This window comes from Pantherophis guttatus, chromosome 1, assembly GCF_059756535.1.
Source record: "Pantherophis guttatus breed Tessera chromosome 1, ASM5975653v1, whole genome shotgun sequence".
In the NCBI taxonomy this organism is placed as follows: Eukaryota; Metazoa; Chordata; class Lepidosauria; order Squamata; family Colubridae; genus Pantherophis; species Pantherophis guttatus.
Window position 1 is genome coordinate 100,075,447 of NC_142063.1, and position 15,637 is coordinate 100,091,083.

General features: G+C 37.8%; 1 protein-coding gene across 2 annotated transcripts in view; it reads left to right on the forward strand.

Annotated features, from left to right (window-relative positions):
* The first annotated feature begins 408 nt into the window (after positions 1-408).
* The window catches only part of PDE3B (phosphodiesterase 3B), a 49,249-nt gene continuing 34,020 nt past the window's right edge, over positions 409-15,637 (forward strand). For both annotated transcript variants that reach the window (XM_034417001.3, XM_087879330.1), the window contains exon 1: positions 409-1,880. In XM_034417001.3, the coding sequence (XP_034272892.2) occupies positions 876-1,880 (1,005 nt within the window). In that variant the 5' untranslated portion in view covers positions 409-875. The remainder of the gene's footprint in view (positions 1,881-15,637) is intronic.

The following is a 15,637-nucleotide window of genomic DNA, read 5'->3' on the forward strand; positions in this document are numbered from 1 at the left end:
AAAGACCTGTAACCAACCACAGGCAATTGAAGATGGTTTTATGTATGTTTGTTTAAAAAATAAGATAAGATGAGCCTCAAGTTGGAAAGCGGGGAGAGAGAATTCGTGCAAATTCTCAAGAATCGGAGGAAAGGGTGGGGATCGGAAGCGACAGAATCAAAGCGGGTGGTTTAAAGCCAAGCTGACGCTTCGCGAGGCCGTAGAAAGGGCCAACCCCGCGCCTTACAAGACTTGCATTCCTGCCCTCACAAGGATTAAACTTCCGCAAAACTCGTTAGAATTTACAGTACCAGTATTTCTCACCAGCCATTCGGAGTCGCTCCTCCCCTTTCTATTAGAAGGGCCCGCACCCACACACATTCTCCTCCTCCGATTGGCCACCTTGGCCACCCTTTCCTACTTTATGACGTGCGCCCTGCAGGGCGGTCGGCGGGCAGAGAAAGAGAGAGAGAAAGCAAGCAGAAGCAGCCAACTCCTGCATTTGTGCCGTCACAGGAGGGCGTGTCTTGGAAGAGCGCGTGCAGACCTTGCTGCCCTGGAACTCTGGGAGGCTGCAGCGCGTTCTCTCCAAGAACGAGCGAGAGTGGACGGAGGGAGGGAGGGAGGGAAAAAAGGGAAAGAAATACTTTTTACCTCTTTCTATCTTCGTTTTCCCTCCTTCCTGTCTTTTACCCACCATGCTCCGAGTCTGGACTCTGCGATCCCGCTGCCGTTTGCGCTTCAGGAGCGAGGCTCCTTATTGCTGGCTTTCCCCGGCTTTTTCCTCTCTTGGGCAAAGATGAAGAAGGCAGGGTCGGGAGGTAGGAGAAACTGACCGAGCCCTTCTTCTCCTTCTCCTCCTCCTCCCCTTCTCCAGCTTTTCCCGCTCGACCACCATGAGGGACGAGAAAGAAGCCGCCGCTTCCGTTTCTTTGCACCGCGGGCTCAGCAAACTTCTTAGCCAGCAGCCTTCGCCTCGCGGCTCTGCAGAGCCCAGCCTGGGGAACGGCTACTACGCGAAGGGATGCGCGGCTCCTCTGGCCCGGAGCAGCCTCTTGCTGGACCTTCGGGCGCTCCTCCCAACCGCCCCACGCCGGGCTCTGGTCTGGGGTCTGGGTGTTGCTGCTGCGGCAGCGGCTACCTTGGCGCTCCTGCCGTGCGCCTTGTTCTGGGGAGACCGCCAAAGTAAAGCGGGCTCAGCTGCGAGCAGCCCCGAAGCAACCGGGCTGTTGGCGCCGCTCGGGCTTTGCCGGTGCCTGAGCCCCCTCTTCAGCCTCGCCTGTGCCTTCTTCTTCCTCACCTGCTACCTGGCCCGGGATGAACCCGGCGGCCCCCGGTGGCTTCTGGCGCTGCCGGTTTGTTGCTACGCGGGGGATTTGGTGACGCTGCAGTGTCTCCTGCTGTCCCGCCAGGCCGAAGCCGAGGAAGGCGTCCCTCACCCTCCGCCAGCCGAATTGCAGATGCTGGCGGGGCGGTTGTTGGCCGCGCTTGGCACTGTGGCCGGACTGACCCTCTTGCAGCGCAGCCTCAAACTCCGCAGCAGCCTCCTGGTTTTGGTTTTCTCCAGCCTCGTGTGGTTGGTCTCGCTCACCAGCCTGGGGTCGCTGCCTCTTCCCCTTAGACCGCTGCTGTCCTGCTTCGCCGGGACGGCGGGATGCTTGTGGGCGCTGCTGGGAGGAGAGCGCTGCGTTTTCTCTTCTCGTTCCCCTTCGGCTCGGGGTTTACAGCAGCACCTCCAGGGATCGCATCCGAAGTTGCCCGGCAGCGCCGAGCACAAAGTTCCTGTCATCCGACCCAAGAGGAGATCCAGTTGCGTGTCCTTGGGAGAGACTTCTGCCGCTTACTATGGAGGCTGGAAAACGTCCAGGAGACCTTCGTTGCCTTGCATTTCCAAAGAACAGGTAAGCCTGACTCTGCCAAGAAAAGACCTTAGGCGCTGTGCAGCGTGAGGGGGATGCTTTCTGCATGAGCATCCTTGCAACTCTAATGCAGAACTCTCTTTTCCTGTTAGGCGGTGTGGTGTTCCTTTTCCAGCCAGTGCTTATGGAAATTGTAGGTGTATAATTTGGTCAATGTTATGCAGTCTCCAAAACTGAATGTACCTCACTTGGCTCAAAATCTATATCCTCCAGGAATAAGACACCTTAGCCTGTTGCAAAAATACAACCTGTCTACTGTACACAGATATTGTGAGGCTGCGTACAGAATGACTTCATGTTATTTCATGTTACGTTACTTTAGTTGATAATTTGCAAAACAACTGCATTCTCTAAGCCAAACTAAACTTTTAAAGGACTTTGTAACTATGCACTATCTGATAGCCTTTATTGCTCAGGGCCAACTTAGTATACATTTTCAAAATGCGGGCTACAGGTTCTCAACAAGAATACAGATTAGGTTAACACTGAGTTGCTGAATGCTTTGAAACTAATTCACTATTACTTTTATCATTCCAAAATAGGCTGAGAAAAAGAGGAGGAATAGTCGTGTAAAGTTTGTTCTGTAATATGTTTTTGGAACTATTCACTAGTACTCAGCAGTGTGACACACACAGTCAATTTTGTTTTGACAAACAGGAGACAGATAAAAGTGTCATTATTGGAAATGGCAAGAAAGATAAAAGCCTAGGGATAGAACAATGAGAAAGGTGTACCAACTGTGGAAAAACTAGAAAACATTTCTAAAAAAAAGCTCATCAATAGTATTGCTTTCACATTGTACTCAGCCTAATTTGTTAGCAGTAATTGTATTTAGAAGAGATTATAAATGAGCAAAAATTTATCTTGATTGATTCACAACTTACATTATTCATTATAAGGTAGATATATTATCTTACACTGAAAAGATTAAAATTATATTACATTACAACCATCTGAAGTGAATGTTGTCAGTTGCTAGAAAAGCCTCAGACCTAATAGACTTTGATTATGAAAGATTGCATAATTTGAAAACTCACGGTATAAAATCTATTAGCAAATAAAGGAAGCTTCTCTGCAGTTTTGGGTGATTTGAATTTATCATGTACCATCATGTTTTTTAAAATTAATTTGTACAATAAGATTGCAATTCTGTGCATATCTACATATGTGTTAAGTTCTAAGGAAAATTGAGTACATATGATTGAACCATACCTTCTCAAGTATCTTCTTCCCTGAACTTTTAAGTATGAAGTTGTATATTACATAGTAGATTCTTGGTTAAATATATTACAATTGAAATAATTAGCTTTGTATTTATATAAGATGGAAGGAAAATACTTACAAGGTACAAAATACTATTGCAACTATTCCTTCTAAGGAACAATATGTTTTCTAGTAGCCATTTTTAAAATAGTTTACTACTAATGATCTTAAATACATAAGCTTATAAATATGCAATGACTGCAAACAATAGAAACCCTTGAGCATAATCACTTAAGATTAGATCATTGCCCTCAGTGAATTTTAATTACCGGTAATATTATCTTTTTATTATTTTGTTTTAAAATATTAATATGAATATTGGCAAATAAATCCATAACTGGTAATGTATCAATTGTCAACTTTTTTTTAAAAAAGTTACCCTTTCCTTATATACTGTAGAAACCGCCATTACAGATTAGTACAGTATTAATTTATATTAATTTACTATTCAAAATTAAGATTAATTTACTATTTAATGTTATAAATACTAAGGTTAATATTTAATGTGGCACTAACATTTCCAAACATTTTGTTTCTTAAAATATTGGGTTTTTTTTATTAATATAGTATAAGAAATGTATAAAAACAATTTGGATTTTATATAAAAACATTTGTTATATTTTATAAAAATATAAAACAATAGATATTCTTTAATTCAGGAAAGTTCTGAAGAAATACAGAAAAAGTAGATTAGGTCATTATTTAGCACATCTTTGTAACTTGAGATGTATTTTTTTGAAAATTAGACAATGATACATCATTAAAACACAGATCAAATAATCCATGAGTGAAACAAATAGGACATTTTGAGTGGTCTGAGTCTAGTAGACACTGTTCTCAGTGAAAGTATTCGTCATTTGCATGAGATTACATATATGAGGCAGCATATTAAGAATAGTTTTGGGTAGGTTCATGATGCCTGAAAAAATGAAATAGTTCACTTCTTATTTTTTGAAACATGCATGGGAAGGATATGCAGATTTTAAATAAAATCTGTTTGCATGTTTTTCCAGTACAGTTCATTTTCTAACGTCACACCTGCCATAGCAAAACAGGAAGTACATCTCATTTGTGAATTATACTTCTACTGTTTTATTGCAAACGTATAGTATAGGAAGCTTGAACTGTGATTAAACATTCCTTTTTATGCTTTGTATAATACTAATAGGAATGAGCTGTAGAAACAAGAATTTTGTTTATTAATATTTCATTAGCTAACGTTAAAAGAATTATCAGTTCCAATAATAATCTGCATTATAGCTTTTTAAATCACATTATAGTCTGAAAAAGCCAAGAATCTTATAATAGTCTTATTATGGGTAGCATATATCATTTCGAATGATTCAACAAAATATGGCAGTGAAATTTAGGTTCAAACCATGAGAAACTATTAATTATTATTGAGAAATTCTGTAATTAAAAATTATTTTAAATTGAAATTTCAAGGAAGGCATCTTCCAAGGCATAAATTTAAAAAATACTGTTCAGGTAATAATTATACAACTGGGATTTTATTAAAAACCTGATTCATTCATCTGAACTTGGTAACATCTTCTTTGGAGCAGACTAACATTCCATGTAAACATTCCAGGAAGATAATTGCTACAAAACTGTCAGGAGTAAGGAGCCAAGATACAATGAATTACTCACAGTAGTTTCCTTGTTGCTCTTTGCCCATAGACAGGAATCTTGCCACATTAAAGCACATCTGCATAATTATCAGATTTATTCTGTGAAGGTTTAGGGAGGATCCCTCCTGGGCCTTTTTCTGCACACCAAAAACTCAAAGCTGGTTTGCCTTTTAGCTCTTTGGGAAAGATCGTCTCCTACCTGCAACTCAGTGTCAGATTCCACCACAAAAACACATCTCTTAGGGTCAATTTCTTTTCTTAACTAATTATCCAGAAAGTAAGGGATATAGGCATGAATCTCAGGTTAGCTTTTTCTATTTTACAGGGCGTGGGCATTTTAAAAAGTAGAAACTGTTATGACATACTTCATTCCAAAGATTGAGTTCTTGGGCAGTGGTTGCATTATTTTTTTTTACAACTTAGAGAAAAAAGTTTCTGCAAATGTGCGAGCTGTAAAAATTGATATTATTTATGTGGTTAGCAATATCAATTTTTAAAGCTCGCACATTTACACAAACTTTTTGTGTAAATATACAGAAACTTTTTGTGTAAATATACAGAAACTTTTTGTGTAAATAATCCTATTTTATACAATAGTATTCTTTACAGAAGAAAGAAAATGCATTGCAACACTGTAGAAATGAACTGGCATTATCATCTAAATCAGTGCTTCCCAAACCTGGCTAAATTACTCAAAATTGGGTAAAGGTATTTTTTTTCTTTTAATAATGATAGCATGCCATTACTCAATTGTAGTAGGGACATTTAAAGTGACTTAAAAGTGTTTTACCTACCTTTTTTACCTACTTTCTGATAAGCAATTTTGGGTATTGAAGGAAAATGTTTGGGAAGCACTGATTTTATCAGTTGAAGCCTTCTGGGGCAGGAAGGGGGGAGAAATCACAGATTTAATAAATAATTTAATATGCTACATTACTTTTTTAAAATAGGTATTATGTTGAGTACTTTGTGTAACTTTGTATGTGCTGTTGTATTAGAATAGTTATTTCATATTTTATTCCACATTATTTCAGGAAGCAAGTATCTTAAGCCTGATTCCATGAACTTTGAACTGTGATTTATTTGCCCTTTCTCCCTATGTTACAACAAATTAATTTATCAAAATAAAATGCATTGTAGCAAAGTTTGCACCAAGTTATTTGTCTTCTACAGACAGCAAAATGACAACACAATGTCATTATGATATATCATTATAACAATTGTTTCATCCAGTCAACAAGAAATGCACAGATAGTCCCAAAGGTGCTTTTTTTCAAAAGGCAATTGGAATTGCCTCTTTTTTTTTTTTTTTTGAAGATGTTTTGCTTCTCATCCAAGAAGCTTCTTCAGCTCTGACCGGATGATGGGGAAGTGGAAGGTTTTATATTCCTTACAGACAGCTGGCCATTGGCATTCTGTTAGAGAGAGTCATTGAGGCCATTTGGAGGTTTATCTGTGTCCTCAGGGTCACCTGAGTAGTGCAAATGACTCCAAATCATTTGAAGAAAAGAAAAACAAGAAAATCCAGTTGCCTCTTGAAAAAAAAGCACGATTGAGACAACCATGACCTGAATGATTGAGAATCTCCATAGATACGAATGCACAAGTAGTTTTAAACAGCACTGACTTAATAGCTTCAACAGTCCAAAAGAAATTCTGTCAACAAAATATGCTGCATTAATATATTCAATTATTATAGTTATTCTATGCTGCCATGTTTTCTGTAGTTGTTTTTAACCTTCTTTGCAACGTACTTTCCCCTCATAAGTTTCTGCTGCTGTTTTCTCCCATTTAAGCCAATAATTTAAATAAATAAGGATCAAGAAGAAGCTTCTATCCTTATTTGGAGGGGAAAATTGGGCATTTCTGGTCATACAGCTGCTGCTTATTCAAGTTTTGCACATAGAATCAAAGGTTTGCAAGAGAACATATTCAATAAACACGCATATAAGACTTCCCATAAGTGGGAGCACATGCTTCTCATTCACTGCAATGCTCAGTTATGAGGAAGTGTCTGTGTTTAGTTGAACATGCATAAACTTTAGAATATAATATCCAAAGGGCTTTATAGTTATGGATCCCGCAGGATTTTTACTGAAAGGGAAAATTATGTGGTCTTGCCCTTATCATATTTAAACTCTTACAAAGATAATAAATGGATACTAGCTAAGTAATTGGCATGTCAAGTAATTTAGACCCATACTTTGGTTCCCTGGAGTGCTTTTACCTAGGATTCAAATACTTTGGAAAGTGTCCTGAAGAAGACCTAGAAGGACATGAATTGGGGTTGACAGTTTTGGATTGGATAGTGTGATTACCATGAGGAGATTGCTGCTGTGCTGTCCCATGGAGTCTTGTGGGACCGTGTTCCAAACTGAAGCTGAGTACCTCCCCACTGGTTCTCTCCCTTGGACTCAGGGTCAATCTCCCTGACTTTCTAGCTGGTTTCATCTGGTTTTCTTATCAAGAAGCGGTGGGGAAGGGGTCATAGGGTAGGTTAGCGATGTAATGGTCTGATTTTCCTTCTATCAAGTGCCTAAGGCAGGTGCAGTCTGAGGAAGGGCTTTTGGGCTACTGTAAGGATCTGGCATGAATGTGATTGTAGATTTGAGGTAAGTGGGTGGGGCAAATGGTCTTAGTCATGAAAACCAGCTGGTTGACTTTGGGCCAGTCACTCTATCAGCCCAAACCACCTCACAGATTGTTGCTGTAGGCAAAATAGGAGGAGGAAGGTGTGTTGGATATGTTTGCGGCCTTGAGTTATTTGTAAAAATAAAGGCATGACACAAATTAATTTTTTTTAAAAAAAAGATAGATACCATAAAATTGTTTGTCCCTGTGATTTTCTTGACATTTTTTTTTCAAAAGGGTTTGCCATTGTCTACTTCCTAAGACAGAGAGAGAGAGAGTGACTGACCCAATGTCACTAGCTGGTTGTGTACCTTAAGACAGGACTATAACTCCAAATCTTCTGGTTTTTAGCATAGTACCTTAAAGTCTTTCACCAAACTGACTTTCATAAAGTAGTTCTTAATTAAAAAAAATATTTTCAACAAAATAAAACACAAAACAAAACAAAACAAAAACCTTTCCAGAATCACTATCTGGATACTAAACAAACAAAAAAAAATAGTTATGCATTCCTTAGGAATTGAAACATTTTTAATGCAACTAATTGCTGTAGATGTTTGAAAGATACAGCATATGAGCTAGGTAGGAGAACAATTTTTAACCTGCATGGCTCCAGGTCCTCTATTTCTCTCCTTTATCTTTTTAGAGAGAGATCAGCTTTGAGTGATTTTTAATATAATTGGCAAGAAAAGAGCTTTTTTGGTTTTGTTTTGGGAGACAGATTGACTCTTTTGCAACTCACTGGTGTTTATACAATTTTGATGGCTATCACTAGGGGAGCAGAACAAAGTTAAATATAGGTATTCCTCCTTTCCCAGTGATCCTTATTAAATATGTTTTTTTTCTGTTCATCTATTAATTGCTGGAATACACATTGATGGATGCTAACAGCTGTGTGGCAGTGAAAAGTGCAGTAATCTGAGCTCAGAGAAAGATTTTGAGTCATGGGTTGCCTGTATGAGCTATTAAATATAATACAGTAGGTTTTCTATAAGTAAGGGAAAAAACCCTGCAAAACATGGCTACTGTATTTTAGAGAATCTGTTCCTGCTGATAAAGGCAATTCCAAAAGATAGGATAGGCCAGGGTATGGTGTGGTTTGCCTCTTAGGGTTTATGTTCTGGGGTCTAATAGAGTTACATTTTCTCTTGCGTGCTTTCTAAGCTTCTACTTGGCTCAATAAATATACTGTAAAATGTAAAGTTTTATACTGATTTTTTATTGATATCGAGGAAAACATGGGAGCTATTAAATAGGTCTGTGTGAAACTTTGGGTGTAACTTTGAGTAAAGGCTGACATAAATGTTCTTTCAAGTCTACTCTGGTACCTTTCTCAATTGGAGAATTTGAGGTGGGAAACCTCAGTTGTTTTTAGTTGTGATATTGTAATATTACAATAATATTATTGATTCATAGTAATTTTGTGAGACAAACAAACACATTATTTCTTTTTCATATTCTCTGCATTAGGATACATTTTTCCAAATACATGTTTAGATGGGTTTAAATATACTTTTTGAAATATATGCATGTGCGAATTTTTAATATTTAATAGTCATGTTAATGAAATATAGAAATCAAAGTATTGGTATGGAGGATGCTTTCGAAACTATGCAAAGGTTAGTTAAGGGTTAAACATTGCAGGCTCTATATTTCTGTATCTTTTAAGAGAAACAGGATGTAGTGACTGCACTGTCAGGCTCCTGGTCTGAGAGCAAACAGATGAGGAAGTACAAGGCAGACACTCCAGTTCTTGTTGTCGTGGAAACTTTTTGCGTCATTCTACCCAGCAATTACCTTATAGTGCCTTTATTTTTGATAGTGGAATCAGTTGAACTTCACTGTAATGAAAGAAGGTCAGATTTCAGATGTCATTATTACAATCTCATTTTGAAGACATGGCTTCATTGGAACTGCTTAGAAAATAAATATTTAGGAACATACTGCAATTTGAACAACATCTGTGGTGAAAATCATCTTGATTTTGATGGATATCAGTTTGTTAACTAGGTAGCCCTTCTAGTGATTAGTAATAAAGTTGATTAGGAGACTGGAGGCCAAAATATATGACGAACGGTTGCAGGCATTGGGCATGTCTAGTTTAATGAAAAGAAGGACTAGGGGTGACATGATAGTATTCTAATACCTAATGGGCTGCCACCAAAGACCAATCCTCACATTTACAACCTTCACAGGTCTGAAGTAAGACTATAAGTGCAGTCACAGCTTTACTTTACATCCCCTTCATTTAACAACTGAGTTGCCTCTCCCAATTGTGGTTGCTAAACGAGGACACCAGTAAAAGCAAACTGAGTGAAATCTGTTAATTTTGTTCACTTTACAATGAATTGTAAATAAATAGTATCTATTAACTTTTGCCACAATCAAAATAGTCTATGCTCATTCATGATTGCTTTGAATGGAATGTGAATTATATACTTCTGTATCTTTTGCTGTTTTGCTTTATTTATGCTTGTCATTCCACATATTCTTTGTTTTTTCTTCAGTCATCCCTATAATTTATTATTAACTGTTCCTCGTTATTTCTTTTTGCTACTCATATTTCTTTTAAATTCCACCACATAATTAGATTTTATTGGAATCTGTAGAAAGTTTGGTTGAAATTAAACCTCTTTCCACAGAAATGCATTCCACAGAAATGCAAAAGAGAGTTTTTGACGTTGCTGAAGCAGTTTTAGATATAGCTGGGAAATACTCTGTATTGCCATAAAATGTATGAAGGAGTCTCTAAGGGTTACATTTTCTGTGTGGACATAACACATTGCATGTGTTAATTAATCAAGGATATGTTACTATTTTAATGCAATTATTTATACCCCAGTTTTCAGGATAACAGTTATTTCAAAATGGCTTATAAACAGTGGAAACAATTGTTTAAACTATCCAATAAGTATTCTTTAAAAATAAACTTCAAGCATCTTTCTTGCAAGGCAGTGTATTGCTTTGGGCTAAGGAAAAATGTCTGCTACTAAGAGGTCCTTCGACTCCCCCCCTGTCTTTAAGGAATCTTCCTACAGGGTAATTGATGGTACCTAGCAACCTAGCAGTTTTATTTTACTTTAAGTTACCAGTTTTACAATTACTACTGGTCAAGACAGTATGAACTATCATCAGCTCATACCTGTGGAAACCTACCATATTTTCAAATATAGCTGAAATAAAACATATGATTGCTTTCTACATTGAGTGACAAATAGTTAACGACATTTTTACACATAATTTCTGGATTTAAGGATGTTATCTCTTAAAGAGCAATTTGGGGCATGTGTTTTAAAATTTGTATTGTAGTAGAAGTTATTTATATAAATGGCTAAAGAAAGCTCAATCTCCAGCTTTAGGGACAGCATTGGAAAAACGTCCTGGAAGTAAGTGAGATAAATTCCTAACAAGGGAAGTTATTAATATTCCTCATTTTGGGGGAGTATTTGTCAGTGGTGGCCCGGATCAATTGAGTGGTTCCCCATTCTCCAAGGCATCTAACAAAATTCACACACACACACTGTTTTGCTGCCTCATTAAAATGACAATTAAAATCATTGTCACTAACATGAACTTCCACCTCTAGCATTTCCTGTTCTGCCCTATGTAGTTTCTTCTGGTTTTAGCTGGGGAGCTGGAATGACCTTTATACCATGGTGACCCTACTAAAGATTATATCCTCTGTATATACCTTTTCAGTCTTCATTCATCCCTCTCAGGAACACTCCCTTGCCACAACGAGGCAGCAAAGCAGTGTGTGTGTGTTTGTGTGTGTGTGTATGTTTGCATGCACGCACATACACATGCATGCATGAACTTGCATTCGCTTGGTATCTGTAATACTTCCATCTTATTTATGCATTCATTTATTTATGCATTCATTTATATTTTGATTGTATTGTTACAAATAATTCAAGGCTGCAAACATATCCAACACCCCTTCCTCCTCCTATTTTTCCTACAACAGCCACCCTGTAAAGTGAGTTGAGCTGAGAGAGTGGTCCAAAATCACCCAACTGGCTTTCATGCAGGGGTGAATTGCTACTGGTTCACTCCGGTTCAGGTGAACCGGTACTGATAAAAACTACCGGTTCAGGTGAACCAGTAGTAAAAAAAGTTACCGGTTCAGGTGAACCAATAGTTAGCTACTAATTAAGTTGAACCAGTAGATAAAAAAAAGCTACTGGTTCCTCTGAACCAGTATTTCCGACGATCAGCTATGGTGCGGGGTTTAGCTTTGCTAGAAAGAAGGATTTCCTGCTTTCTGGCAAAGCTAAATCATGCGCCACAGCTGATCCCCCTGCTGTTCTATTTACCTTCCCAAGCCTCCTTTTGGCACATACTGCGCATGCGCGCACACACAGCACGCACCAAAAGGAGGCTTGGGAAAGTAAGTAGAACAGCGGGGGGGGGGAAATCAGCTGTGCAGCAGGGTTTAGCTTTGCTAGAAAGCAGGAAATCCTGCTTTCTAGCAAAGCTAAATTGTGCACCACAGCTGATCCCCCCCCTTGCTTCTACTTACCTTCTGAAGCCTCCTTTTGGTGTGCACTGTGCATGCGCACATAGTGCGTGTTTGGTGCGCATTCACGGCCAGCGAACCGGTAGCAAACCGATTCGGATTTCACCATTGCTTTCATGGCTAAGGCAGATCTTGAATTCATGGTCTCCCGTTTTCTAACTTGGTGCCTTAACCACTAGACCAAATTGATTCTCTATTACAGTAGCTATACTTCCATTGAACCTAGGGTAAGATGGTAGTAAGCATTTACCAGGAAGAGGGAAACGACAAGAAAGGGAAAATAATACATTAACGGAGTATTGCAGTGACAAAGTGGTAAGCTTTTTGGACAATTGGGAAATCAGGTTTTAACTTTGAGTTAATCCAGAATAACAGAAGTAAGATCTTGGCAACAGTAACTCATTCTTAGCTACCATTTTGGATTCTCTGTGTGCAATATTTAGTTTTCATATTTAAAACTCTAACAGAAAGTCAGTGGTTCCCAAATCTGGGTAAATTTCCGAAAATTGTGTAGAAGTGTTTTTTCTTTGAGTGAGACACATGAACCTATTATCTGATCACAATAAGAATATTTAAATCAATTTAAAGTTCTTATACTGAGTAAAAAGGATTTTCTGATAAGCAGTTTGGAGTAATGAAGGAAAGTTTGTTTAATAATAACATGTTCTTTTTGTAAAAGTAGTGTTTCTCTTTCTTTCAAAAATAAACTGTAAAGATCTTTGCAGATTTGCCTTCTGAATCAAGTTGCTATGGTGTTATTGTCTTTGTTTGGTTAATGCTGTGCTTAGTTTCCATGGAAATATTTATTTACTGAGCTAGATCTGATGAGATGCTGTTAGAATATCTGAACTATTTTTAATCAATAAAAATGTTGAATAAGATAGATGTCAAAAAAGCATTAAATGATTTTTTTCTACCATATACTTTTTACGCTTAAAATATTAGGTTGTTGGATCTTCTTATGGTAATTCGGATTATCTCTGCTCTGATCATCTACACTATTGGTGTTCTACTCAAATTTTACATTTTGTAGGTTCTGAAGATTGGCACATATATCCACTATTTTATAGTACTAAGACGGCATTAAAATAATGTAACTATCAATTTGAAGCTGCAATCCTGTTCCATTCTTTTGTGGAGTTTACATATACATGACTTCAGTATAAATTTTGACCTGACTAAATGACAATCCTGGGGAATAATCATTAATTGCATTTAAATAGTTATTTGATCAAAGTTAAATAGTGTTTCATGTCTGGCTCTGGAAATTTCATAGAATACTGCCCTCTAGTAGGCAATTGAAGTCCAAAATTCAAAAACTAGCGTCATTTGGAAAAATTGCTATAAATTACTTTGATGTTTTGCCTGAAATTAGTTAATTGGTATTTGTTATTGTTAAATTTGCTACTGATCCTCTCATCTCCATTGTTGTTTGACAGATAATGCAGTTCTAATAGACAGTCCTATCAAAATGATGCTCATCAGATCATTGATCACAGATTAGATCAAAATTGAGAGCAACTGAAAATTGAGAGCAACTGAATGACAGAACATGAACTTTGGGTGGAATATAAGATTTGATCCATGGGCTGAATCTTCCCCTAATATGCCCTATGTGGCCTAGATGAAATCATAATCATTGGTGCTAGAGCTCAGTCACATCTGTTCAAGAGATCTACAGCTCTTGAGAAAACCACTTCAAGCAATAAAAGTGCTTGACATCACTCCTACCATAATATAGTTGTGCTTGCAGGTACCTTATCCAGAGAATCAATAAGTAAAGCTCCTGTGTTCTTTCTACTTCAGAAATGTTATAGAGCAGCTGAAATGATCATTCTGCAGGCACTTGAGGCTCTTGTTGCAGGCAGAAAGACCAGGTGGATTTGTGAACAAAGTTTTACTCAAGATCTCATGAAATGAAGCAGCATGACCAATTCTGAAATGGCTGGGATTGTAGTTCTGTTGCAGTAGCATATTTTGTTTTGTTTTTGTTATGTCTTACCTACTAATATTATCATCACCTCCTAAGCATATCAACCTGTTCTTTACGTCTATAAAACATCTATTATTTGGAATATGGTTTCCTTTTAGTCATTTATCTTCTGTCATGGAAGATAGACAGCATTTTATTAACCCTTTCATCGGTCCTCTAGGCAGGACAATCATGTGTCTTTTGAAATTATTCTCATTTTTAACTTTCAGAAAGACAAAGACAAAGATCTCCAACATCCTTTAAAGTTGGTACTTTTCAAATCAGATGTTCTTCACATTTTACCAACTTTCAGTGGGGAAATAATTTAAAACTGCTCCACCATTTTCTTTATTTAAAGGCCAGCAATTTGGTACCCTCACATTCAAATGAGACCCATCCAGGGTGAAATGCTCCTGTTTTGGACCAGATCGCCCGATCCAGTAGTGATGGCGACGGGTGGTTTGGAGAACTGGTAGCAAAAATCCCTGCCCACCCCCCCCCATGCCCAGCTGAGCTGCATGATCATCAGAGGCTTTTTTTATTATTATTTTTAAAACCATTTTTTCTACCACCTCTTCCGACGAAAAAATGCTTTTAAAAGTAAAAAAAAAAAAGCCTCTGATGATCGCGCGATGCAGCTGAGAAGAGGTGGTAAAAAAAATGCTTTGAAAAGTCTCTGACGATCCCAGCTGAGTTGCCTGATAGGCAGAGAGGTATTTTTTCGATGTACATAAAATAAAGATGCATTCGTCAAGTGCATTATGTTTTTATTTTGTTTGCTGCCTGTGTTAGATGGGATGCTGTATAAGTTTCTTTAATAAATATACTGTGAAGGATTTTTTTTTGGTGAGAACTGTAGGTCTTAAACCACATTAAAACAGCCACAAAGGATCTAATTTACATTTTATGAGACAAAATATCAGAGAATGGAAGATGATGTGGGGGCAATGAAAAGCTGGATTGCTATGTTTTACAGTATTACAATTCTGAATTTCCTGCAGCAGCTAGAAATTGAACTAGTGAATCTTTGAGCTTCATTCTGTGATTCTGGATGTAGGCAAAGATATTCTTTTCAAATGTTAAAGAAGTTTCCACAAGGTGGTGCTCAAAACGTAATTCTCAGAGAAGTTATTACTTAATTTAAGTTCATGACTCTTGTTTTTTATTCAGTGAAAAATGAGAATACTAAAGATGCTACTTAAATAAATGTAGCTTTAAGACTTGATCAGATTGACGCCTTCCTTTATTATTTTTATTATTAGATTTTTATTTATTCTTTATTACTTTATGAGTTACACAAGGCACTGAATCAAACCTAATACCCCTTCCTCCTCCTCTTTTCCTCACAACAACCCTGTGAGGTAGGTTGGGCTGAGAGAGAGTAAATGGCCCAAAGTTACCCTGCTAGCTTTGATGCCAAAGATGGGATTGTCAGAGAGGTATTTTTTAAAAAGCCTCTCTGACGATCCCAGCTGAGTTGCCTGATCAGCAGAGGCTTTTCAAAGCATTAGAAAAAATGCTTTGAAAAGTTAAAAAAAAAAAAAGTTGGCCACGCCCACCCAGTCACATTACCCACCACCACCACCAAGCCACGCCCACAGAACCGGTAGTAACAAATTTTACATTTCACCCCTGGACCCATCTCTTTTTTATTATTGCAAAATAAAATAACATCACATCATAATCACTAGTACCCTTTGATATTTATTGATTTGATTTATAG